General features: G+C 56.0%; 1 protein-coding gene across 1 annotated transcript in view; it reads left to right on the forward strand.

The window, feature by feature from the left end:
- PRDM16 (PR/SET domain 16) overlaps positions 1-26911 on the forward strand; it is a 307694-nt gene that overhangs the window by 97768 nt on the left and 183015 nt on the right. The window contains exon 2 of the mRNA XM_003793212.3: positions 8334-8659. Within this exon, the coding sequence (XP_003793260.1) occupies positions 8334-8659 (326 nt within the window). The remainder of the gene's footprint in view (positions 1-8333; positions 8660-26911) is intronic.

Below are 26911 nucleotides of genomic sequence, written 5' to 3' on the forward strand. Positions count from 1 at the left end.
CCTATCCATCCATCCATCCATCCATCCATCCACCCATCCACCCACCTACCTATCCATCCATCCATCCATCCATCCATCCATCCATTTATTCATCTATCCATCCATCCATCCATCCATCCATCCATCCATCCATCCACCCACCTATCTACCCATCCATCCATCCTTCCATCCATCCATCCACCCACCCACCTATCCATCCATCCATCCATCCATCCATCCATCCATCCACCCACCTACCTATCCATCCATCCATCCATCCATCCATCCATCCATCCATCCTTCCATTTATTCATCTATCCACCCACCCATCCATCCATCCATCCACACACCCACCTATCCACCCATCCATCCATCCATTTATCCATCCACCCACCCACCTATCTATCCATCCATTCATCCATCCACCCACCCACCTATCCAATCATCCATCCATCCATCCACCCACCTACCCATCCATCCATCCATTTATTCATCCATCCACTCATCCATCCATCCACCAATCCATCCATTTATTCTTCCACCACCCACCCATGCCCTGTACCTCTTGTGTTGTTCTTGAGGGTAGCTATCACTAAAGGCCAGGACACTTTGCAGGTCTGGTCAGAACTGCCTTCTTTAACTTAAATCCTTCTGAAGCCAGTCCTAGAATAGTTCTAGAATGGAATGATCATGTGGTCAGTGGGGACCATGCTTCTTCAAAGGCTTAGAGTGGTGACTGAGGCATTCTCTGTCCTGAAACTTTGCCTCACCTTTGTGGACACATTTATTTTCTAAGTTGGACTGGATTAATAAGTAAGGTTTGAATGTTGCTCTAGGAAGGCCTGGTGAACTTGCTTGCTGCCCGGGGTACATAAGCCTGGAGCTGGCCTTTGGGCTGAGGCCTCACTGCAGTCCTGCCTCTCTAAGGGGGTGCCCGTAGTCCAGGGCCGTTGCTGCAGGTGAGCCTGGTGGGGGTTCAGGTCTACCGAGCCGAGCAAGAACTCTGGAGAAGGCAGGAGGCTATAGTGTCTGGCCACTCCTATGCAGGACGTTTCAGTTAGAAGCAGACTCGAGAGGTATGGCCAAGCCTTGGTGGGACAGGAAATGTAACCCAGCACTGTGAAGTGGCTTGTGGCTGCTCTGCTGGCCAGAGATGTCAGGCGACAGGACAGAGACACTTAAGGACAATGGCAAGGTTTGGTCCACTTATACCCAATAAAATACTCAGAGTATTTCCTTCGATGAAAAAAGTGGCTTGTAGTGGTCTAGACCTAAAGCCCACAGACAGCCCAGGGGAGCCTCTGACGCGGCCCTTCACCCCACTGCCTGCTGCCCATCCATCTGCAAGGCCCCGGCCACATTTCCAGTGGTGGGATGGGCTGGAATCTGGACAGGGCTGGGCAGACAGGTGTCTTCCTGCAAGTGCTTCTGGTGGGAAAAGTGAATTAAAGCTCAAATTCTCTACTCTTAGAGACCAGGTGGCTGTTGATTGGTTTTTGATACTAAATGGCAACTTATTAACACATCACCTGTTCCTGCATGCCTGTGACGCATTCCCAGAAGTCCTGCTGGGGGCCTGCACTCCCCAGGAAAGAAGGCCACCATGTCCTTCCCCGTTTCCTCCTGTCATCTGCTCATCCCAGAACCTGCAGAGTTTGTGGGCAAAGACACTTCTGTGTTCATCTGTTGGCAACGCTTCATCCCTGGGCTGACGCTTCCTTGTGGAAGGTTACAAGGTAACCCAGGTCCACAGTGATCTGGGACAATTTCTTCCCAGAGCTCAGTGAGCCAGGCAAGTTGCAGTGGCCAGCAATGCTGCTTCTCCTCTGCTCCTGGCAGCTTGACCATTGAAGTGGGGCTCCCCAGGCACCATGGCCTGATACAGCTGGTGCCACACAGTACAGGCAGCTCCAGTACATTTCAGGTCTGCACTTTCCCCTGAGAACTCCCTGGTTTTCTTTAGATGAGGACACAAGGCTTCACATTAGTGTCCAGTCCAGCTCTGCAAGATGTGGTCTGACCCTATCTGACTCTGAGTATCCACTTGGTTCCAGCCCAGCATCCTGTGCCCAGCACCATCTGGCCTGGGGCTGAGGCCGTATCCAGCAGGTCTCCAACAAATGACCACCACAGACTTATAGAACCATATAGGTCCTGGGGACAGAGAGTGGGCAGGTGATTGGGCGCAGAATGGTACCTGGTGGAGGGCAGTCCACTGCTCTTGGGTGCTGGGAAACAGCCATTTGTGAAGAACTGGACTGAGCTCCCGACCAGGCTGCGGCTAGTGGACAGCAGGGAGGAGGGGACCTCTGTAATGACCGTTATCCCAAATGTGTCCTTGGAGGGAGGTCTGGGTGGCTTGGAGCTCTGAGGTCCAGGCCCAGATCTGCCCATCATAGGGCCATCCCAGTAAGCTTTGCCCCCTGCCCAGGGCAGGTACCAATCTAGACCTTACAGTGGGGGGGCATCAACTCCTGGGCCACCTCCTAGGGGTCACTGTCTGGCAGGCCGCCAGGTGACTGCCTCTCTGAAGGCAAACACACTGTGGCTCTAGTGGCCTATCTACTTCCAGCAGCCACAGGCTGGGCACTAGGTCTACACCAGGATGGAAGTCTTCAGGGCTGGGTTCTGTGTGCACATCAGGACAGTGTTCCTTAATTGGTTGGGGATGCTTCCTCAACCTCAGCCCCTCTTCCCTGGGCTGACACTTCCTTGTGGAAGGTTACAAGGTGACCCGGGTCCACAGTGATCTGGGACAACCTCTTCCCAGAGCCCAGAGAGCTAAGGGACAAGCTGCTTCCGGGTCCACACCTGTTTTTCTGGGGGGTGCTCAGCACCTCGGCCCCTTCCTGGCTGGTACCAACTTTGTTTTCCCCAAGCATGATGAGGAATTAACTGATGATGTATTTGGGGGTTTACAGCCTGCAATTATTACCCCCTGGAATTTTCTGTCTCTGCCATCAGATCCTTTGGCCTTAGGTTTTCTATAATCCTGAATTTCAGGGACCCATGCAGGACATGCTTCTCGATGCTCCTGAGGCTTCTGGGGCAACCTGGCCATCCTCGCCTCTGCATCTGTTATTCCACTTTCCCCAGCTGTATTTCAGAATATTACGGGGGCACACACATGTTCTGGTTACGTGATTTGTTTTGGTATGATTTAAGAAAAAATATGAGCCCTTCACCCAGAATGTGCGTGTTACACCAGTGAGGTGTTACTTTACCCCCCCCCCACACACACACACACACTTGGCTCCCACTGAGTTCCACCTCCATGTGTGCACAGATGCTGACCTGTAGGTCCAGTTTGGTGCTGAGTGTTGGGTGTTTGTTTTTCCATTCTTACGATATTTTACTTAGAAGAATGGTGTCCAGCTGCATCCAGGTTGTTACAAAAGACACTAGTCACCCTGATTTTTATAGCCGAGTAGTGCTCTGTGTTCCAGCCACCGTGGGCCTCTTGTGTATTGATGGGCACTGGGGTTGTTTCCACATTTTTGCAATTGTGAGTGCAGGTGTCTTTTTGATAAAGTGACTTTATTTCCTTTGGGTAAATACCTCGCAGTGGGATTTCTGGATCATATTATGTGGTGGGTCTGCTTTGAGTTCTTTGCGGAATCTCCATGCGACTTTGCACAGAGGTTGTGGCGTGTGCTGTCCCACCAGCAGTGTGCAAGCGCTACTTTCTCTCTGCTTCTCTCCCTGGGTCTATTGTCTGGGGACTTTTGGTAAAAGCCCTTCTCACTGCAGCTTTTCCCCGCCCTGGGCCAGGACCAGCCCTTCTGAGCTAGACAGGAGTCATTTAAGTGCTCTGCAAATGATCAGAGCCACTTACCAGCCCTCTCGCAGGCACACGGGGGAATAAAGAGCTGTTGTTTTTTGAAGTGGGCATTCTCCTCAATGATGTTGTCACTGGGATTACTGCAGATGCAGAAAGACCCCGAGTGCTTGCAGCACAGTTACCTCCTCGGTTTTGCGAAGCTCTGGGGCACCTGGTGCCCAGCTGGTGCAGGAAAGTGACATGGGCACAGCCACCTCCCCAGAGGCCTGAGGTGACTGGTGCCCCCAAGTTTGCCTTTCATTCAGTGTTCTGGAGGTCCACACATCACTGTGGCCAGTCCCAGCCCCACTGACCAGCTGAGTTGTCCTCATGTAGCCCCCAGTGCCTGGCAGCCGCTCCCCTACAAAGAGCCATCTTTCTGTCCCTGAGGGTGGCCACTAGGCCTGTCCCTCTCCACTGGGCTGGACTTCTTGCTCAGGGGTGGCCTTGCAGATGCCTGATGACCGACACCTCTCAGGCCATAGTGTGATAGGTGGAAGGGTCCGGAACTTGGGGGCTGGTGTTGAACAGGTTGACATGACTGTGCACTCCCGTGGGATGGAATCGTCCTATAGCAAGTGCTGGTGACCTGGGAGGACACTGGAGCCAGGGAGACTGGTTCTGAGCTTTGAGAAGGAGGCCCGGCTCTGGCCCACAGTGGCCCCAGGGACCTGTGGTGGCACAGTGAAGCAGTGACACCCAGGCTGGTGTCAGGATACTCTGGGGGACCCTCCTGGGCCTGGACTAGGTGCTTACCAGGCAGGTGGTGGGGCAGCTGAACTCTGCTTGGGCACCGGGCTCACGCCGCACAGCCTAGCCCACCCTGCCATCCCTGCATGGTGGGGCCTGCAGGACTCACATCTTCTCCTTTGAACTCACCACACAATGAAAGGGAACAGTGACAAACTATGTATTATTCAGAAATATCCCTGCACACTTCTGCTGGCCACGGATCAAGGCTTAAACCTGCCTGTCCCGCTAACTACAGGCTCGGGCTTGGGAAAGGTGCCCTCGGGCTTCATACCTCTACCAATGGCCTTTGAGGGCGCTGCTCGCCTGGCAGAGCCAGTGGCTGGCAGTGGACAGGGAGGGAGGGAGCCTCTGCAGGCCATGTGGCCTCTTTCTCTCCCTAGACCCCTAAATCCTGGCCATGGGTTTGCTTTGTAGACGTGGCTGTCTGGGGAGACGTGGGGGCAGCTGCTTTGGGGGGATGATTTCCTGCTGCTTGAGTGAGAGGGGGCAGAAGACTCCCCTGTGAGGCTGGAGGAGCCGCAGCCCTAACAAGGGGATGGAGGGGCCAGGGCTGGGGGAGGGGTTGAGGGAGGGGCTGAGGACCCAGCCTGGGAGCAGCGGGTGCCTCCACTTCTCTGGCTTGTATTACAAGACCAAAGGACGAGAATGTGCATGTGGACCCGTGTGCAGTGAGTCTCCAAGAGGGGTCTCGGCATGATGCTCACCTGGAACACAGACCTGGCTGGACCGGCGCCTCCAGCAGGTGCTTCCTGGGCCCTCGTGGTGGCTTTGGCTGGGACCCAGCATGCTCAGCTCACGTGCTGGCTGTGCCTGGACACTTTCTCCCACTGGCACCGCCCCCCCCCCAGCTTGTGTCATATTGTTAGGCCCCCCAAAGGAAAATTTAGGAGTGACACCTGTGTCCTGCACCTTGAGAGTGAGATCACTGCAGGACTCAGAGGAAGGACTCAGGTCTCTCAGAGCAGCAGCATCTGTTGCCCACCTGTGTTTCCAAAGTCATGGAAAGCTCTCGGTCTTGGCACACTGCATTCTGACCTTCCAAGGGGTGCCTGCCAGAAACACACCTGTTGGCGTGGAAGCCTGGGTGGCAGGGCCTGGAGGCCAGAGGGTGTCCTGGCTGGAGCTTGTGCCCGAGGAGGCTGATCTTTAAATCCCACACCTCTGGTTGCCCCAGGGACCTTGAAGAGTCCAGTGACTCCCAGCAGGCTCCCTGCTTTCCCTGGGGCACATGGGGCTGGTCCGTGCACCTCACTTTCTCAAAATGTTTTCCACACACTAATGAGCCCTCCTCCCACCCACCCTTGAAAGAAGAGCTCTCTGCTCTCAGCAGTGGGGAGACCTGAGTCTTTCCTGGAGGCTGTGGGCAATTGCTTAACCTCTGTGACCACTGGGAAGGAGGCTGGTGATGCAGGGACCTGCCTTAATCAGCAGGAACAACACTTTTCTCTCCCAGGCTGTTTGCTTGGCCCATAAATTAAATACGCCCTTAAAGGCCAATTCTCCTTTAGTGGGTGAAGGGTTGGGAGAAGTAGAATTCAAACACAAAAATAGTGTTTGTGTAAAGGAGCCCTTGGGTGAACGTGCACTTGGGCTGTGGCAGGACAGGAAACAACTGGCCCCTGCCTCTGCCATCTGAGGCCCCATGGATGGTGGTGGCAGGGGCGGTGTTGCTGGGAGCTCCACAGCCAGGGACTCAAGCAATGAGGCTGCGTGTTAATTACCCCTTCTAATTCACCTTCACTTGAAGTCAATGGGGAGGTTTACGGGGAGGGGGGATTCCTTTCAAACTAAACAACTTCAGATCTTTGGGGTGGAGGGAACAGCGGCTGTAGTTGTGTTGTTGTGTTTCTGAAAGGAGCCCACAGTCAATTAAAAAGGAACTGTTGGCCACTTAAAACATAATAATTACTTCTGCAAACGCTGCTAAATTAAATAAGTGTTATTCCCGTGACTTCTTTCCCCCAAGACTTTGGTTTCTTTCAAAAGAAAACATTTTGTTACTTCTTGTGCTGATCTGTTTGCAACTAGTGTGAGGAATCAGAAATCATTTTTCTTGTATTTAAAAGTTCCTGTGGCTGTGGCTCAAAGGAGTAGGGCACTGGCCCCATATACTGGAGGTGGTGAGTTCGAACCCAGCCCCAGCCAAAAAAACTGCAAAAAAAAAAAAAAAAATTCCTATCTCCCTGGATGCTTCTATTTCACCCATGATGTCAGGAGCCCCGAGAGACAAAGACCAATAGGACCACAGGACTGGTCACTTGCACCGGTTTTTAAACCAGCAGCAGAGGGGGACTTTGGCAGAAAGCTCCAGAGGGGAGTGGGAGGTGCCCAGGGGCTTGGGGTGTCCGGTGGGGCTCAGCCCTGGTGCTGCTACCACCTGCCCTTTGCCTGACCCTCCTCACTCTTTCCTGCCCTTTTTAATGTTATTGAGGTGAAACTCATTTATATAAAAAGGAAGCATTTTACTTTTTTTTTTTGCAGTTTTTGGCCAGGGTTGGATTTGAACCCACCACCTCTGGCATATGGGGCTGACACCCTACTCCTTGAGCCACAGGTGCCACCCAAAAGGAAGCATTTTAAAGTAAGCAATTCAGTGAGGTTTCGTATATCCACCCTGTCTGTAATCACCACTTCTGTCCAGTGCCAAGACATACTGTCACCACACATGGAGACCCTGTGGCATTAATGGCCACTGCCTGCTCCTCTGCTAGGCCCTGGCCACCTCCACTCTGTGCCCTATCTCCAGGGACACTTTATAGAAATGGAATTGGACAATGTGGCTTCTTTCGCTGGACACTAGGTATTCAGGGTTCATCTGTGCCGTCCCAAGTGTCAGAGCTTCGTTCTCTCTAAGGCAGAATAACCTGATTCTCTTGTACGGACCCAGCTCCCTTTGTTTCTTCACTGATTTGCTGGTGGATGTTGGGCTCTCTCTTTTGGTAATTTTGAACATCCACCTGTTGGCATCTCTGGCTGGTGCTCTGGGATGGAGGCCCAGGGGTGGAGTAGCTTTCCTTGGGGTCTGACCCCCTCCACGCCCTCCCTCCCCTCCTCTGTGCCTCAAGCTGCCCTCTGGTGTGGTTCTAGGCCACACCGTCTTGGCACCAACTTTCTCTTAGGACTGACCCCATAGGAAGACACATCTCAAATAAATGAGCTGGGGACCGTTTTCTTTGTTCAGTCTGCTGACCTGCAGTCCTGTGACTCCCATGGCCTCAGCAGGCCTGATGTGAACCCACCACAAGGTCATGAGGAACGTCCAGTAACCTTCCCTGAGACCAGGGCAGCCCCAGCAGAGTGTCTAGAGTGGCCCACCTTCGGGGGCAGTAGCTCTGGGAAAATTTCAGTGGCCCAAGTTCCCAGTGCTCCTAAGAACATGGACACCTATCTATTCCCTGATTCCAAGGCCACAGCTGAGGACCAAGTGGTTTCCCATGAGCCCTGGGTTGGCCCGTGAGGCACAGGCAGCTGCTGTTCTTGTTCTTCTAAAGCAGAAACCCTCCAAGTGTCCCCATGTGGCTGCAGGGCCCGAGGGCAGATGCAGGGAGGACTAGGCTGTGCTGCCTATCACAAATGTTGGTCCATCAAACTCCCTGCTAGCATCTCACTCATCCTCAGGAACCTTGGCTCAATATGGAGCAGAGGTGGGGATGGCAGCCAGAAGCCTTCGGGGCCTCTGCAACCCTCCGTTCCCATTAGGGCCCGATGACCAGGTGGTCCCCAAGCCTCACACACAGGTGGGGGGGTGCTGCAGAGGCTGATGCTGAGTTATCTCCTCCAGGTGACGGTGACGTTGTAAATAACATGTATGAGCCTGACCCGGATCTGCTGGCTGGCCACAGTGCCGAGGACGAGACTGAGGACAGTGTCATGTCGCCCGTCCCCACGAGCGAGGACTTCACCCCCAAGGAGGGCTCGCCCTATGAAGCCCCGGTGTACATTCCTGAAGACATTCCTGTCCCACCAGACTTCGAGCTACGAGAGTCCTCTGTCCCAGGGGCTGGCCTGGGCATCTGGGCCAGGAGGAAGCTGGAAGTTGGGGAGAGGTTCGGCCCCTTCCTGGCGGCACCCCGGGCCACTCTGAAGGATACTGACTTTGGATGGGAGGTAAGCACCTGCGTCTGAGTGTGGCTGATCCTAGCGCTTTGTCTGTGTTCAGTGTGTTTTTGCAGCCGCTGCCAGGCGGGGGCCTCTGTTGGGCAGCGTGTCTGAGTGCCCCTGCCTGTCCCCACCTGTGCTTATTGTGCCCCAGGGCTCACGTGCACAGCCCAGAAAGCGCCAGGGGCCTCGTGGTGGCCTGTCAGCCTGGAGGCAGGGTTTCTCTTCTCCCTAAAACATGACTTTCAGGAGTGCATGTCTTAAAATATCATGTGCTGCCCACTGGGGTGGAGGCGCTAATGCTCCTGGTGTGGCAGGGAGGATAACTGAATATCTGCAAGCAGGCAGCTTCACTCAGGGTGTCACTGCAGGCCAAGTCCTGTGCTGCCCCCAATGCCCTGTGCACACTGACACCCAGGCTTTTGCCCTCCTGCCCCGGTCAGCAAGCTGCTTGAGAGGAGCTCCAACTTCCCAGGACAAGGGGACACAAGCCCTGTGCTGCCAGGAAGGGATATCTTGTTGTTTACGTTTCCTTGGCTGGTGTGAGGGTTCTGGAGCTGTGCGTGCTGGACCTGCTTTGGGGACAGCAGAGGGGTCAGGCAGATGATCTGGGGCGCCCAGATGGGTCCTGCTCAGGCCATGAGGCACACTAGGCCCTGGTTTCGGAGGCTCTCACAGTGGTTTTGTGGGGACTAAGAGGCCCATGGGGGCACTCATCCTCACTGGCCCCAGCCTTTCTGCCAGGCCCAGCAAGCCAATTTTCAGTGATATTTTTGGCAGAATCCCTGCCTGGGTGGAAAATGGGATTGCAAACCCAGATTCCTTTTGGAGTTTCTCAACCTCCCAAAGTACTTAGATTGGGGTCAGTTCTAGGAAGGGCACAGTCCCAGGACAGAATAGGACCCTGAGTGGCCAAGCAGTTGGGTTCCCTAATGGCAGGAGCTGGGGGCAGTGGGGCAGGGGTCACGTCTTGTCCTGCCACCTCTTCTAGCCACTCTGTGGCTCTGGAAAAGCTCCTAGACTGTCTGTGCCTCTATTTCCTGTTCAGAGTGAGCCAGGGATTCAGGTCTGAGCTCCCCTTCCCTTGACATTGAACTTCACACAGAAATTGCCCGCTAGAGATGCAGGTGCACAGATGCCCTCTTTGGAACCTTGGGGGTCTCATGTGCCCCCCAGATCGCCTGGGGCCATCAGCACTTACAACTGATGCTATGGATTCCAAGGAAGCCTGGGTGGGCTAATACCTGGAGTGGGGCCCAAGCTGCCCACTTTCCTCAAAGCCTACAGGCAGGTGGTTTGAGACTCCATGGAGTTTTGTGTGGCTCTTGTCATGGACGTGGGGACGTAGAAGCCTTTACCTGACTGTCACCTCGAGGCCCTGGGCACAACAGTGAGCTGTGAGGCTCCAGATGCATCAGAGGACGGCCACAGTGGAGTCCATGGTCCTCCCAGGTGATGGAGTCATAGCTCAGGGAGCCAGTGCATCCCCTGTCACCTAGAGGACATGAGTCCCCGTGCGGGGGCCTCACCCTGGGTCACCTTCAGGAGAGGCCAGAGGGGGAGAGAGCTGGAATCACACCCACAATGGGCCTGTAACATGTTCCGTGGCCTGTAGGGTCTTCCTTTCTAGAGCTCAGAGACCATTTCTCAAGACACGTGGCTGTGACAATGGGCCTGGCCTGGCAGCGGCAGCCTGTCCTGCCCAGCTGCGCAGGACAGAAATTTCAGGGTGTTTGACGCACTCAGGAAGGTCTGACTGTTTAATTAGTAGGTGGCTTCTAGATGGTCAGAGGGCGAATGAGGCCTTCAGGGAGCGCTCTGGATGACCTTGGGGCGACTTTGTTCCTGTCCGCTCTGATACAAGTTTCTGTTTGCTTAAATTTATTCATTTATTTAAAGAAATCGCCCATATCACAGTGGCCCAGCTGGTGCCAGGTCCGGTTGGGCCGTGCCCTTACCGGTCGGTGCAGTGGAGTTTGCCACATTATTTATTCTCTGCATACGTGAGGGAACGCTCTCCCTCTGGGGTGCGCCGCCCATCTCTGCACAGAGCTTGGTTCTGCAGCGGTGACCTGCGGCTGCCTCTCACCCAGTGCTTGGGGATATCTGTGTCCTACGCACCTGCCTGGACCCAGCATCGTCCTGTCCGACCTTGTTTTCTTTGCAAGCTCAGGCACCACTTGCCTGGCTTTGTGACCTGTCTTTGGGCTTTCCTGCTTTCTGCCAGGGGGCTGAGGCATTTGTGTGTGTCGGGGGCATGAGAAAGCCAAGGCAGAGTCTAGTGGGCAGCCCCCACCCCCTCAGGAGTAAGAACAGGAAGGCTGACACTTAGGGCAAAGCCACTTGTGCCTGAAATAAGTAATGACGGTCAAAGCAGCTTCTCCCCAGCTGCAGCGACCTCACCTGGGGCTTTGGGGGCAGGAAAAGTGATGGGCTTGCCCTTAAGCAGCCTGCCTGGGGTTTCCACCGGTCCCCTGACTTGGTCAGCTGCTGTTTTCACTTTGTGCTTTGCCTTCCTGGGGCGTGAACTGCAGATAGGGCAGGAGAAGCAGGTGCTGCCCTCTGGGGACTTGTCCTGGCTTCTGCCCTGGCCGTGGGTCTTCTGATTGCTGTGGACAGGGACCTGCCATAGAGGGTCATCCAGACCCCAGGGCCGGGGCCTCTGCATGGCTCTGGAGGGGATGTTGGGGGCGTGCCTGTAGACCCCCAGGCACTTGTGCTACTTAGTCCAGAGTGGCTAAGAGGCGGTGTGACCAGCCCTAGTGCACAGTGCCATGCCATGGGGCCTGGGGAGCCTGGGACTGCCAGAGTAGGAGCCCAGCAACACAGACGTCCGGGCTTTATGCGTGCCATTGTTCACTCTCACACTGGCAGTTGAGTTTTATGAATCAGGGTGATGGACTTTACTGCAGTTTATACGATATTCAGTTACTGAAAAGGACAAGTGAAGATGATGGATGAAACCTGAGAAGGACCCGGCCTGGTGATGGTCTCCTTAGAGGTGGCTGGGAGGACGGTTTAAGGGCCTCCCTGAGCTCCTAAGGGAGGCTGCCCTTGGGGGTGGCCCGGGAGTTGGGACTGGCATCCACAGGGGGTTGGAGCAGCCCCCTCTCTTGCAGGCCCCTCTGAGGACCGGTTTGAAATAAAAGTCACATTGGTGGTTCTCAGTGTCATTTTGGGCCACTGTGGAAAGAGTCCTTTCTACTCTGGCAGCAGTGTTCCTATCTGGGACCATACAGCTGAAATGAATTAAGAAGGTCCTATTTCCTTATGTCTTTTCATGAGGAGAGACATGGTGCCCAGCAACATGTGCCTTGGATGACCCACTACCTGGGGGACTGAGGGGTCGAGGGGTTAGTCGTGCTGTCTGCAAGGTGGCTGCGGCTTCAGCAGCTGGGTCCTAGGCATCTTGGTTTCTGTGGGAACATTCTGTTGGCCAAGCAGGACCTCAGGTAGCTCGGCAGCTGTGGTTCTTCCTCCCCATCACTTGTTTCCTGCCCTCTGCCTCCTCCTTCTGATAAACAGGACCCCCCTTTTCCTGGGTGCTTTGGGGGCACACCAAGACAGTGCCCACCTCTGTGCTAGGAAATGCATCCTGAGTCAGATGCCTTTGGATTGGCTCTGGCTGCATCTGTGCGTGGAAATGTCCCCTGGGCTCCCGCTCAGGGGTGGGCAGGGCTCCGGGATGAGCTGCCTCCATCTGGACCCAGCTGGGTTTCTCCAGAAACATCACACGCACTCTCCCTGCTAACACCAAGGCCCACCCTGCCCAGAATAAATCACCCTGTGACTGCATTTTATTGCCCTGAAGTCTGCAAAAACAATGATTTTGATCATTTGTTGAGTAAATCATGACATTTATCATCATGCTGTTTATTTTGCTAATTAAGAGGTGACCACCAGTGACAGCCCAGAGGGAGGCAGGCTCTGGGAGGGGCTGGGGAAGCCACCTGCCCAGGGAAGTGAGTCTACCCGGTCACTGGGAGTGCTGGGGACAGTTTCTTGCTGAGTGAGCCACCAGCTGGACTGGGACTGCTTGTTGCCCGGGAAGTGCATCTCCCTAGAAAGGCTCCCGGCCATGCTGGTGCTCAGCCCGCGGTCGGCACTCAAACATTTTCTGCTGAATAAACATGGCTGCCTCTGTTTAAGAAGCTGGAGAAAAATGTTAATGTGAATTGATGGGGTTTCAATTATCTGAAGAATTTACTCAAGTGGACTATCTCGTCCCCTGGCGTTAGTTGCTGAATATTAACATACGTGTTCGTTTGTTCAGTCAATAAACAGGCCAAGTCTGGCTCAGGGCCTGTGGGAGGCTCTGGAGCTAAAGGGGAAAGGTCCCAGAGGCCTTGGGCTGCCCCAATTCTCCAGCTCAAGACTATGTGGAACCCAAACTGGCACCTGCAGGGCCGCTGGAGGCCCGTGGGGGTCTCAGCAGGCTCTAGGGCCAGCTGGTTACCCCCGTGGACCTGAGCTTCTCCAACAGCTGGGGAATAGAGTGAATTATCAGAAGCTTCTGACCTTGACGAAAGGTGTGGGCCTGCAGGGAAGGACCCCTCCTGTGCTTGTCTGCCTGTGTATTTTAGAAAATTAGTTCTCTGCCCCCAGCCAGGGAACATGAAGAGCCAGCCTCAAGTGGCGGGACAGGGAGGAAAGCTGGGCATAGCCCCATTGGGCATCTGGCTCTGGGGCAGAGGGGCACAGTGTGGGGACTCTAGCCTGACCTCCTGGCACCAAGGCCCTCTGTGGGCTGTAGAGGCATCGTGAAGCAGCATCAAGAACCAGCTTCTCCAAGGGCTGAGGAAACACTCCAGGATCCCCAGGGCTGAGACCTTGTTCAGTCTGATGGTAGGAGGGACAGAGGGCAGGTGTGGCCAGGCCTGTGGCGTGGGATGGAGGGATCACCGGGACCCTTCCTCTGAGTGGTGACCACAGCCTGGTGTGGCTGTGAGGCACATGCACACTCTAGGTCACCAGGTTGGGGGGTGGCTCTGGCCTCAAAGGGCATCCATGTAGCTCCCTGCCTGGGTCTGGCAGCTTTGAATAGTGGCTCGGAGCACCTGTGTTTGAGGTCACACATGTTTTGTGATTATAGGGGATATTTCTTCTGGGAGTTCCAGAAAGATTTCTGAGCTGCAGGAGTCAGAAGAGAAGTTTCTAGGCTCCAGGTTAATTACCAGGTCCAGGCCCTTAGAAGGGACCCCTAGGGGCTCACTGGCCCTGTAGACCTGAGCTCTTCCTGCAATGAGCACCTCTCACACCCTGGCCTGCTTAGGGCTTACATGGGGATGGGCTCTGCTCGGAGGGACTGGGGTACAGGGCCACAGGCAGGATTCACATTTGAGGCTCCCTTTTCCAGTTTGCACAGTAGCAGACCCTAATGCTGGTCGGAGACCCTGTGTGTCCAGGCTGGAGAGCCAGCGAGTTCTGGCCCAACTGGGTCTGAGCACAGCAGGTGTGAACACCCTCCCCTCCGGGACAGATTCTCCGGGCTCCTTGAGCCTGGCTCAATTCTCTCTAGTCCCTATAGCATAGTGACCACAGAATAAATCACAGTCAGCCCAGAGATGGACAGGTGTGGCAAACACATTGCCATGAAGACTCTGGATGCCAGAATGTGGCCCTTGAGCCTGAAACGCCAGTGGCTTCAGCACCACAGGGCTTGTGGAAACAAAGAGTCCAGGCCCTGTCAGGCCTCTGAGAGTCAGCAGGACACTAAACAGGAGCCACGGTGATTCACATGCACTGTAAGCATGGGAAGGGTGGACCAGCCAAGACCACTAGGAAGATAGCACATCCAGGGGTGGCCTTGGACTGTGTTAAAAGCATAAGCATCACCAGCATTCCTGGCAGCCAAGAAGAGCAGCCTCTCTGCTCCTGCCCAGCCCCCAGGGGAGGGGCAGCTGCACCCAGAAGGGCCAGGCGTAGCCTCTCCTGGAGACCACCAGGCTGCCTCGGGCTCTTAGACTGAGGAAGGAGAAATACCCATTGGTGGCCAGTGGCTGGTTTGGACCTCAAAGTGTTTCATTTAGCCACCAGCCTCTGCAGGAAGAGCTCCAGTGTCCAGGGTCGCCCGGTCAGCAGGCTAGGCTGATTCGTTGAGCCCCTGGAGCTGTCAGCAGCCAGGGAACACTTTTGGCCCCACCCAGCTCCAGGTGACCCATGACCCTGGGGTGGTGCTCCAGGAAAGCCATCCTGGAGGGCTCCCATCCATGCTCAGGTGATTGTGGAAAGTGCATCCTTCAAGCGGTGGAGGAGGAACAGGCCTTGTGCCCAGTGATATCTGCTGAGTTTGCAAAGAAAATGTGAGAGTTGCCCAGCCCCACAAACATCTGTACTGAAGAGTCAGGAACCTGTCTCAGTCTCTCTCAGGCATCTGGGACCTGAAGGCAGGAGGGGGGCTGTGGTCTCACTTGACTGCATGTAGGGTTGCCTGGGAGCATACGGGGAGGCAGAGCTGTGGCCAGGCAGGGGACAACCACCCCCTGGCCCAGCAGTGTCCTGGTTCAAGACTGAAGGTCCCAGCAACCCTGCCTGAGCACAGGTGTCCTGAAGCTCCCAGAAGGTTCTAATCTACAGTTGGGGTCTAGAGCCAGAACCTAGAGCAGGAACAAGGGGCACAGGGGGCCGAGGGCCGAGCTTTGCCACAAGAGCACTCCCACCCTCCAGCACATTGAGTCCTGCATGGTAGCTGGGAGGACAGACCGTACTTAGAAAGATTGCTGAGGGCAGTTGTTACTTAGCTATGTGTCTCAGGGTGCGGCAGAAGCCCTTTGGATGCAGGGAGCACCCTCCCGGCCCCTTCTGTGCCTCCCATCCTGGAGCTGAGCACAGCACCATGTGCGCCCTTGGTGGGTTTAGCTTTGAGACCACACTAACGTGTTTTATCTTTTTAATTCCAAGTGGGGAACAGGCAGGGCTGCCAGGGTGTCTGCCATGGGCTGCAGCCTGGGGAGGGAGGCCAGAGCAGGTGTGCAAATAGGAGGGCTCCATTCTGCAGCATCTGAACTTCACCATCGATAAGGCAGAACTTGCTCCTCTGCTGTTCCTTCTGCCCATGGCACAGGGAGTACCCTCCACAGCCTCAAGACACCTAGTACTAAGGCCCCAGCCTGGGAAGCTGGGTCCCTCTCCCTGGACTGCTCACCCACTCAGACACTGGGCTGCCCCACTCTCAGTCTCACTGCCAGGGAGTTTTAGCAAGGCCAAGAAACATTACAGGGAACCCCCCCCCAATAATTCTTTGAATGTTTTGTGGAGGCAGAACATTATATATAAAGAGCCACCCAAACCGTCATGTGCGCCAATGTCAATGCGCCCCAGAGAACAGAGCAGTGCGCTTAGGGACCCTCCCCCGGGTTAGGAACCCTCCCCGGGTTTGAAGAGAGGTGGGACCCTGGCAGGGCAGAGCGAGTTGGAGGCGCCCCTGAGGTCAGAGGTGCTCAGAAGCCCAGGGCATCTCCGTCCCTGCAGCTGACAGCACAGGAGTCAAGCCCCACAGCCTTCCCATTTCTCCCGGCACCATGACATCAAGTCCAGACATTTTTAGCCCAAGAATGCCATGAAATCCTGCACTATCTTAGGCCCAGCTCCGAGACACGGGTATATAAGGAATTTTAGAAAAAAGGAGAGAGATGACTAAGAATACCTCTGATGGCTCTCCTTTATTTCCTTAAGGGGTAATAACTCAGCCGCAGCCCGGCAGAGGGTACTTTCTTTAAATAGAGCATTCTGATTCACAAGCGAAAAAGGAAATAAATATTTTCTTTTCATATTGGAGAGACATCCATGAATACCAACTTCTTAAATGGTATTTTGCCATCCACATCTCACACCCCACCCCCAGTGACACCGGGATCCCACCCTCACTCGAGACGGTTTGCTTGTGAACCAGAGGTGACACCCAGTGCCCGGGCATCAGAAGAGGAGGGAGGTGATTCCTCCCTGGGGAGCCAGCTCAGCCCCTCCCAAAGGCTGCCTTTGAGAACAAGGTGCCCCACAGTCCCTTCCTATCCCCCCTCCCTTCCTCCTTCCTTCCTTCTTTTCCTTAAGGAAAGGGAGGGCTTCAAAGTAAGGGAATGCAGCAAGGCACCTAGCGCCTCCGTGCGCTCGGCGAGGCCCTGCAGCCACACACTGGGCGACAGGAAAGGCCTCAGCCACTCTCCTGGCAATGATTAGGATTGGCCAACCCTCTTTTTGCCTGGAGGAAACTGAGGCTGAGGACATAGAAGAAACCCAGTAGGTTGATGGAAGGACACCATGGCCCGGGCCCTGCTCAGTTACTGTGTCATCAACATGACCTTGACCTCCCTCCCTGCCTGGAACTGTGGCTTCCTGTCTGTAAAGCAGATTCTGAGCCCAGCCCCGTGGGCCACAGTGGGCTGAGAGCGTCTGGGGGGTTGGCAGGGAGCTGTGTGCTGTGTTCACTGTGAGCAGCTGTCTATGGTACCAGAACTCTCCAGACCCCAGAAAGGGCCACCAGCCACAGATAAGTCAGTGTGGGAAGGGGCCTCCTGAGAATAGAGCTTTTTTCAGGCAAGAACTGCAGTGTCCTCAGTTCTAGCAGCCTGTGGGGTCTAGAGCTGAGACCCCCTAATTCTGCCTGGTCATGGAGTCCTAAGGAGCTGTCGTCCTCAAAGGATTGTACTCAGAATCCCCAGGGTACTTCCAAAATGCAGATTCTGGGCCCTGCCCTCTGCCTACTAGGTTAGAATTGGTGGAGTGGGCCCCGGAAACTGCATTCTAATAAGCAATGCTGAGTAGCAGGTAGGGGCCTCCCTCTAGGGGGTAAAGGTCCTTGGCCGAAATCCCCCCATGGGAGGCTGGTTCCCAGAGGTGTAGCCACCACAGGTAGGGACAGAGCCCCCTTTGACCACAAGCCTAGTGGGAGCTGGTGGGGGCAGCTGGGGGGTGCAGAGGAAGGGCAGGAAAGGTGTACTAAGGCCCTAGGAGCAGCCTGGGGGCCCCACCACTGGAGGTGTCAGCATCTTCTCCCCCTTTTGTGAGCCTCCCTGGGGGACAGTCCTATAGGGTAGGCTGGCTGGGGCAGGCGTGCAGTGCCCTGACCCAGGCGGTGTCCTTCTGCTCTGTGTCACTGTGTGCAGTTCCTGTCATCAGCACAGGCTGAGAGCAGGATGGGTCCCACTGCTCCTATGTGCCCGGCGTTGAGTGGCCCCCAGGCCCCCATGGGCACTCAGCCTGCCCATCCCTCAGTTGATCCTGCAGCCTGGCATCCGCATGGAACCCAGCAGGCGTGGCACAGACCTGAGACCCCTGACTCTGCACCCCAGGGTGGTCACTGTCGATTGGGGCTGGGGCTCAGGCTCAAGTTCTTGCTGCCCCGAGAATAGGCAGCCTCTCTGGCCCTCTGGCTCCTACAGCCTTCCCTGGGGAGGTAGGATGCAGTCAGGCTGCTAAGACTGGAGGATCCTCAGGACGGGTAATTTGTACTGGACGTTTCTCAATTTAGAGCAACTTCCCAGCAGGGAGCAGAGGGGTGGGAGGGCAGCCCTGTCGAGGGGGCAGTGCTGTCCCTACTGATCCCTGGGGAGCCACACAAGACCTGCCCACTAGCTCCTACATGGCCCTCCCTCCCCACAGGGTCAGGCAAGAGTCCCAGGCGTTCCAGGCCATAAAAAGTCTCCCTGGGTCATGGGACAAGGGCATAAACGTTGTTGCTGCTGCCGAGGCCAGCGGTAGGCAGCAGATTTTGCAGAGCCAGGCCAGGCCTGCTTATCAGAATGTCTCCCATGGTGGGCATTCCTGGGGGCCAGGCCATCCCCTGGGGTGGGAAGCTGTCATGGGCCTCCTTGGCCTTGGCGAAAGACACTCATAGGCCCACCCAGGGCAGTGGCCCAGGGTCCCCTGCAGCCTGTCTTTCTTTGTGGGGCACCTGCCCGCCGGCAGAAGCTGCTTAAAGCTAGCATGGACACCTGGCATCCCCTGGGCTGGGTATAATCTGACTGAGGGCAGCCACGTGCAGTGACCTGGTCAGCCCTGGGATGAAAGGTTAGTCTGCTATCCGGGCAGAGGCCCCTAGGGGATGGCTGGGAGCCAGAGTCCTTTGTGTCATGGAGGAGTTGATCCACATGGCCTTCTCTGGCCAGGCCTTATTGTTTAAAACATACACGAATAAAACAGCCTAAAAGTGTTGATTTTCTGCCGTCAGGCCGTCAGGGCGTGGCTCAGTGTGTGTGGCATTGGGGAGGGGTCTGCCCTTGTCTTGCTACAGGGGCCTCACTGGCTCTAAGCTCCCGGGAGCACTCAGGATGGCGGGTCCCAGCTTGTGCGTTTGGTCAGCTCCCCTGTGCATTCTGGGGAGTAGCTTGAGGGTGCCATCCCTGCCGTCCCCTGCCGTGTGAGGAGGGGTGCCGGCCTGCAGTGCAGCCACCTGCTGGGCCGGTGCTTGGGCCTGGGCTGCCGTCCCGGGGGCGTCTGGTGAAGGTGGCTGGTACAGGGCAGGATCAGCAGCCTCTAGCAGGGCCCGGGAAGCGCTCGGCTGGCCTTTGGGAGTCCCGTCCTCCTGGGCTAATGCCCAGTTTAATTGTGCTTCCCATTGTGTCGTGTCTGTTCAATCATGTTCCAAAATACCGACATCCACTCCTTTCCCATTTAGATCTTTCTAAAGTCCATTCTGGCTTATCAGCACCGTAATTTCACAAGCAAGGCTAAGATTTCTGCCATTTAGGCCCCAGGCATTGTCTGTGGCGGCAGCAGCTGAGATAAACCCTCACCCAGAACAAAGTCGAGGTGACCTTTTACAAGGAGACGCGGCCTTGCTTCCCTCCAGACTAATTTATCAGCCGATGTTGCAGCCCCAGCGCTCAGCGAAGGCTCAAGAGAGCACGGCGCAGGGTGGGGCGAGGGGGGATCAGGATGCCTGGCGACTCCTCATTCCCAAAGGTACCTCTGGGTACCCTGAGATGTGAGCTGCAAATAGCTGGGGGATACCAGGAGCCCAGGGAGGCTGGGAGACCCAGCTGGGCATTCATTGAATAGGGTAGGGCCTTTGGGCCTGAGAGTCTAGGAGAGGTGGCCCAGCCCCTGCCCAGCCCTGTTCTGTGTGAAGGGTCATAGGGCTGGAAATGAGTGACAGTGACTCTAACAGAACAGCCTGCAGGCCTCGTCCCCCTGCTGTCAGGTCTCTGCTGAGTGGCCCATGCCAGCCCTTGTGCTTGATGTGTGCAGAGGCCTCTGGCCAGCCTGTGCTCCCTCCCTGTCCACTCTAGGGACCAGGCTTGCTCGGCCAGCTGAAGGCTTGCTTCTAGGAGGTAATAGGTGCCCTGCCTGCTGGAGCTTGGTTCCCAGGGGAGCTGCTGAGGCCCCGTGGGTGGACTTTGATATGCTTCACACATGTGAAGATTCCCCAGGCTGGAGCATGAGACCCTAGCCAGGTATGTCGGCTGGACTGAAGCCCTGGGGCACTCCTAGCAGGAGGCCACTTGGCTAGTCCCAGGCACCTGCCCTTGCTGCCACCCACCCTGTACTGTCTTCTCAGAGGGACCACAGTGGATCCTTCCTCAGGCCTGAGCTCGAGTTGGTGTGCTGCGGCCCTTGCCTCTGAAGCACAGCAAAGCCGTGATAGGGGCTGGGGAGCACATGCCTCCTCTGTCTCTCTTTCTCCCACCCAGGAAATTCAGAAGTGCCCAGCATCCTAGGGCCCATCTGGGAAAGGGAATAGACTCTGGACGTCATCTCATGGCAGAGGCTGAGGGCTCACCTCTGTCTTTACAGAAGGGACCTCTGTCCGTGTCCCCCTGCTGACCGCCTGGGACCACAAGATGTGATGCTGTGAGTCAGGGACAGGGGAGGACTTTGGCCAGAGCTGGCACCTGCAGAGAACCATGGGCTCCACCAAGGCCCTTGGCTGGGGACTTCCCTTCAGGCGTGAGTCCTCTGCGGGATCTGAAGCACAGTTTGGTTGTCCTGGCTGTGCCTGGCCCTCCTAGGAATGTACAAGTTGGGGATGTTCAGCCCTCAGCCAGCCTGGCTGGGACTAGGAAAGAAAAACCCCAAAGGAGCAAACTTGTAACCATCACCGTTGTCGTGTCCATTTGCTTGACCTCAGCATCATCCCAGGAGACGCTGCCTGTGGCCTTGACCCAAGGGCAGGAAGAAAAGAATGACAGCTGAGCAGGGGGAGGGGAGAGGGGAGGGGGAGGAAAGGATGAGGAGGCGGCGGCTGGGTGGAAAAGGTTTGTTTCACATTTTGATAAAAGCCTTCGAATTGTTACTATCACAGCAGTGGCTGGGTTGGAGGAAGTACACTTCCCTCCTCTGTAAAATTCACGGCGTCATGGGGCACTTCAATTGCGTGGACTTGAATGCTGGCAGGGGGTGGACAAAACCGGCAGCTGAGAGGGGATCTGCAGGCTGTGAAGAGTCCACCTAGATGTCCAGAGTCCACCCACACGGGGCCCAGCTGTACCCCAGCCCCTTGCTCTGCCCTGAGCCTCAGCCCTCTGGATGCGCCCTGGTGAGCTCAGGCCCTGCGGTTGTCATCAGGTGGTGCCAAGTCCAGGTGACAGTGGTTTAGAGCCGGCTGCAGGGGACTTGTCCATGTGAAGGTGGCCCAGGGGGTGTGGGTCTCTGTACACACATTTCCCCGTGACACCTGGAGGTCTAGGATCCCAGCCACTCCCAGCACACACAGGGTGGGCTTCCCAGACAGTGGGGGTGAACCCTCAGGAGAGGGCAGCTGGGGTGGCATCTGCCTCCTCCTTGCCCCCGTGTGTCCCTGCTCCCGGGTGGGCAAACTCACCGTCTTCTTCATCCACCCTTAAGTGAGTCGCCTCTGGCCCTGTCTCAGCTAAGGACAGAGGTGAGTCCGGCTTCTGTGGTGCCTGGTTATCATGGCAGATTGCTGTTCCCAGGGCAGGGGACACTCCTGGTTATCATGGCAGATCCCTGTTCCCAGGGCAGGGGACACTCCTGGTTATCATGGCAGATCCCTGTTCCCAGGGCAGGGGACACTCCTAGTTATCATGGCAGATTGCTGTTCCCAGGGCAGGGGACACTCCTGGTTATCGTGCCCGGTTCCCTGTTCCCAGGGCAGGGGGCTCCTTTACAGTGGAGGGTCCCCCACCACCCTCTGAGGCTGGGATCAGAAGGGCTATCCAGCTGCTCAGCCCTGCTCGGCCCTGCTTAGCCCTGCTTAGGGCTGTTCCTTACATTCTTAGGTTTCTGGGCGAAGTGGTGGGGCTGAGGCCACTCATCTGTGCTCTCTGGGTGTAGCTGTCTCCACCTGCCAACGAACTCCTCATGTACAGAGTCCCTTGGAGCTGTCCCTTCACCCCCATCACCTCCACATTGCATCAGAGGAAACCAGATCTTGAGAGCTGTGGACAGAGCAGCTAGAACTAGGACATCAGACTTTACCTGCACAACCTGAGTCTATTCACTGCTCCTAGTTTCAGCCAACAGGTGCATCCCTCCTCCTGGGCTTAGGTGGGAAAAGCTAGGAGAGGCTGAGAAAGATGAGGCTCCTGCAGCTGCTCTGGGGGGAGGTCAGGGCTCAGTTCCTGGCCTTGGTCTAAGCACCTTTAGACTCCCAGGGGAGCAAGGACCCCGTAAACCCCATGTTGGGTCTTTCGTATTTTCATTATTTGGACTGTGTTACATAGACCCCGTTAGTGGTCCCAGATAGGGACAGTTTGCACATTCTGAGCTGTTACTTTTTGATCTCTTTAAATGCCTGATCCTTTTTTAAAAAGGGAAGCACAGGGCAGTGCCTGTGGTTCAGTGATTAGGTCACCGGCCCCCTATACCAAGGGTGGCAGTTTTCAAACCTGGCCCCGGCCAAACTGCAAGAAAGAAAATAGCTGGGCGTTCGGGTGGGCGCCTATAGTCCCAGCTACTCAGGAGGCTGAGGCAAGAGAATCGCCTACACCCAGGAGTTGGAGGTTGCTGTGAGCTGTAACTCCATGGCACTCTACCGAGGGCCACATAGTGAGACTCTGTCTCTAAAAAAGAAAAAAAAGCAAAGCACAGATTTTTAAGACATCTGTGGCATAGAGGCAAGCGGGCTTCAGTGCTATGCAAAGAGAGGGAACTGGTTCAGAATGGGACTCACTGAATGCTGCTCAGACCCCAGACAAGCCACCACCATCTCCAGGCCTCAGTTTCCCCACTGGTTGGATGGGGGAGCTGACACAGTGGTCTTGCAGGCCCACCCGACTCCAGCCTGGCATATGAAGCTCTGATGGATGGGAGGTGCAGAGATGAGGACTTGGGGAGACCCTTCTTAGGGATCTGGAAAAAGGTGGATAACTTTCCATCGAGGGCCCCTCCCCCAGCCCGGAGGCTGTACCCTCCCTGCTGGGGCCCTCCCATCCCTGAGCAGGCAGCTGTCACTTGGGATCGCCAGAAGCCAGTGTGTCAGCTGTTTCTACTGAGGCAGAAAAGCCATACCCTGGAGCCTACAGCCCTGGTTTATCTGTGGAGTTTCTCGTCCCATAGTGTGTTTAGAGGAGACAAGGTGGAGGGGGGGTCATCAGCTAAATGAGCAATGGAAACTCCCCGGACACAGCATAGGTGCCCCAGCTAGGGACAGTGCTGTCCCTGCATTAGGGTGCCGGGGTGCTGCCACCACAGGCCCCTGTGGGCATTGGAGCCTGGCACTCCACTTGCTCCTGTGCCCTCCCAATGTCTGGAAGCAGCAGGAAACCCCTAACTGTGTGGCAGCATACCCCCGAGATGTCCACCTCTCCCCCGAGATGTCCACCTTTGTCCCTGAGATGCCCCCTTTGTCCCCTAGACGCACCACCGAGATGCCTGTCTTTGTGTCCTCATGGCCTTCTCCCTGTGTCCATATGTCCCATCTCTGTACAGATACCAGTCACACTGGGTCGGGGCACACCCTCTACATCCTAACTCAGCTAATTATATCTGCAAAGGCTCAGTTTCCAAGTGAATTTGGCACCTCCCTACATTTAAGGGCACAACTGAGCGTTAACTGTCCCCTTGGGGATCATTCCCGGGTGTTGTAGGTGGCAGAAGAAGATGCCCTAGTCCCACACCTGATCCCAAGTGTCCCCAGGCCCAATGCTGATCCCAAGGCCTCCAGGCCAGTCTCCCCATCCTGCACCTGAATTAGAGAGTGAGGAGTAGGGACCTGGGAGTGGTTTAAATTTAGGACAGGAGGCACGTGACCGGTGGTGCCACCCAAGTCTTCACAGAACGATGCTTTTACAGGGTTAACATTTGTAACCAATTTCAGTGTTTCCCATTTAAAGAAATTACTGAAAGAAACGTGAGAATTGGCTTGGTGACTCGTATACACAGGGTCCATCCACACCCCTGTGGTGTATGTGGGTGCTGAGCCCCCAAAAGCAGAGCTGAACGTAGCATGGGGGCAGGACACCCCTGAGTGTGAGTTTTACAACTCCTTTGGGCAGGAACAATTGGTTTGGGTGGGAACACACTTCAGGGCAAAAGCGAGCCAAGGAAACCCAGACTGATCCCCCCAGTCTGGGGGCAGCAGTTAGGGAAGAAATTGTACCACTCAAGGGACAGACACCCTCCCATCAAAGGGTCACTCCTGGGAGTGTCTCTGAGCTCCTCGGAGTCCACACCTGCCCCTGGGGCCCTGGTTGTCCATTTCTGAACCAGCACATGGTGAGGTTTGGGGACATGGAAGTCTCGGCTGTTCCTTGATTTGCCATTGTAGAGTCTCCTCAGAGGACGGTGCAGCTTTCAGAGCACACGTGATGAGCAGGACGGAGAGGCTGACTGGGCAGTGGGACCCGGGGGTGGAGGGGTGCCCATGCAGGGGCCTGCACTGGGACAGTGTGCCCCTGAGCACGGAGTGGGGAATCCAATTAGCCTGAGCCAGAGCCCCAACAAGGGGAGAAGGAAAGTGGGGTGGAAGGTGGGTACCCTGTGGCTGGCCGGGGCCCCACTCAGTCTCTGAGAAGGTGGTAGGCTCAGAGGGTCTGCTCCCCCCACTAGCACAGAGGCCCCCAGGGGCTGCAGCACACTTGGGATTTGATATGTGCCTGTGTGACCAGCTGCAGAAGGAAGAAATGCACCCTAACCCTTGAATTAGAAGAGCGTGTTACTAGAAGTAGCTGTAGAACATGGACCAGCCGGAAACCTGAAAGGCAAGAAAAACAAAATCAGAAACCCTGGGGCGGGAGAAACAAGAGGTCACATAAAAAATAAATACTGAACATAGTGCTGTGCTCAGTAAATATTTGTTGAATTCATACATTAATTAATTTTCCAGATGGGATTTTCATAATCCACTTTTTAAAGAAAACGAGGATTAAGCAGGAAGCAGAATCTGAATGCCGGGCCAGCCTGGTGGGGATGAAAAGCTGTAGGGTGTGTGGGTGCTGGCTGGGTGCTCCCAGGGCAGGGCTGGACTGGCTTCCTGGCCGGCCATGCAGCCGCCCGCAGAGGCAGGTGGTTTGCATTGAATCCTACCCCGGGCAGGGTGCTGGCTGCCCCTCTGCCCACCTCCTACCTTCAGGCATTCAGGTAGTCTGCCCTAGATTTAACCTCCCAGTCTCTGGGCCCCATGCAAGTAATCCTGTCCTGGGGTCTGGACCCCCAAGAGTCTGGGCTCCTGGCCCTGACTCCAGTTCACAGAAAGCAATAGCCAGGCCCAGGGCCACCCTACAGCTGTTAGTGATCCTTAACTCCACCCGGCAGTGACCGAGTTGGGGCCAGGGTTTGCATCCCCCCTGCCGTATCTCTCATTCCCTGGGGTCACACAGAAGTACCCCAATAAGTACTTTTTCCCAGTTCTCTCAGGTGTCCTTGTGCCAGGCCACAGAGCTGGTGAGAACCCCTCTGGGAGAACCAGCTCTCCAGCCTGGGCCGACTCATGCTGACCTCACCAGTCCCTCACTAGCCTCCTTGTGAGCAGCCTCACAGGGCTGGGTGGACCTTTTCCTGGCCCACTAGGTGGGCAGGGACCCCCTTGGGCAGGAGCGTGCACAGGAGAGAAAGCGGCATGGAGCCCTTGAGGGCACGGCCAGGGGGCCTGGGCATCTCTGGCATAGAGCAGAGCCCCTCAGAGCAGTCCAGGGGGGCTGGAAGGCCCTTCACAAGCCCATGGTGGGGCCCGTGCTGGAAGGCCCTTCACAAGCCCATGGTGGGGCCCCTGATGCCTTGTGAAGTGGCAGATGTGCATTCTACAGTCTATAAATCTGTTTCCTTGAGCAGTAGTAAGAAAATTGCTGCTGGGACAGGGAGGTGACCCGAGCGCTGGGGCAGGGGGTGGGGGCTGGTGCCCAGGCAGATGCTACTTCCCTCTGTGGCCTAAGACTTGCTGTGAGTACACCTCACCCATCCTGCATGCATATCCATGCTTAGCTGCTCGGCTGAGGTCTGCAGGGAGCTGGTGGCCTGGGGGAGCTGGGTCTGAGCACTCTGGGACCAATGTCTGGAGCAGGCTGCCCAGACACTAGTGAGCAGCAGGAAGCCCCCCGGACAAGGCTCCCAGTTGTCTGTGGATGGTAATTCGCCCTGGTCATGAGGGGCTCGGGTCCATAGGAACTGGCACAGGCAGAAAAGTTGCACTGGGGATGCAGAGGGCACAGGTGGTCTGCCCAGGAAGCAAGGCTGGCAGATGAAGACCATAGGGACACACATGTCAGGCTTCAATGCAGTCCACGCTAGAGGACTCGGAGGACCCCCGTGTCACCTGTGTGGCCATGTGGCCAAGGCTCCAGGAAGCTAGGAAAGACGAATGGGCCCTGGCACAGTGTGGAATGTCCCGTGTGTGGCTTGGAAGGAGACTGGCCACGGCACAGCACAGGTCGCCGGCTAATCCCTCTACTCGGAGTGTCCCCACTGCACGTTTGCTGGATGTTTGGGCCCAATCAGGCTCCGTTCTAAGGTCAGGTTTATGATGTCAGCAGTACTGGGTGGCGTTTGCAGCCGAGAGAAGTGGAGTTTTGTTCCTGTGGCCGGTGTGTTCCCATTGACAGTTGTAAAGGGGAAGCAAAGTGCACTTGTGAAGGGGTCACAGACGGTGCCCAGGGGCCCTGGGCGGATGGTCGTGCTGGGCTCATTTGCAGTCTGCCTGTGGGCAGTGGCCACTGAGGTCCCTTTGCCCATCCCATGCCCATCACTTTCAGTCATCCGCGCACTCAGGGTGGCATGCTCGGGGCGGATGGCCTGGCCCAGTGCGCTGCAGACCTGTGATCGTTCCAGGCATTGACTAAGGAAGCCCCACACTCCAGAGTTAGGCAGGATTTGCCTCTTTCATGCCCCTCCTGAGTCAGAATTACCCAGATAATTGCATTAATCTGCTTC

The sequence above is a fragment of the Otolemur garnettii genome, unplaced genomic scaffold (assembly GCF_000181295.1).
Source record: "Otolemur garnettii isolate 467f Iridium unplaced genomic scaffold, OtoGar3 scaffold00067, whole genome shotgun sequence".
In the NCBI taxonomy this organism is placed as follows: Eukaryota; Metazoa; Chordata; class Mammalia; order Primates; family Galagidae; genus Otolemur; species Otolemur garnettii.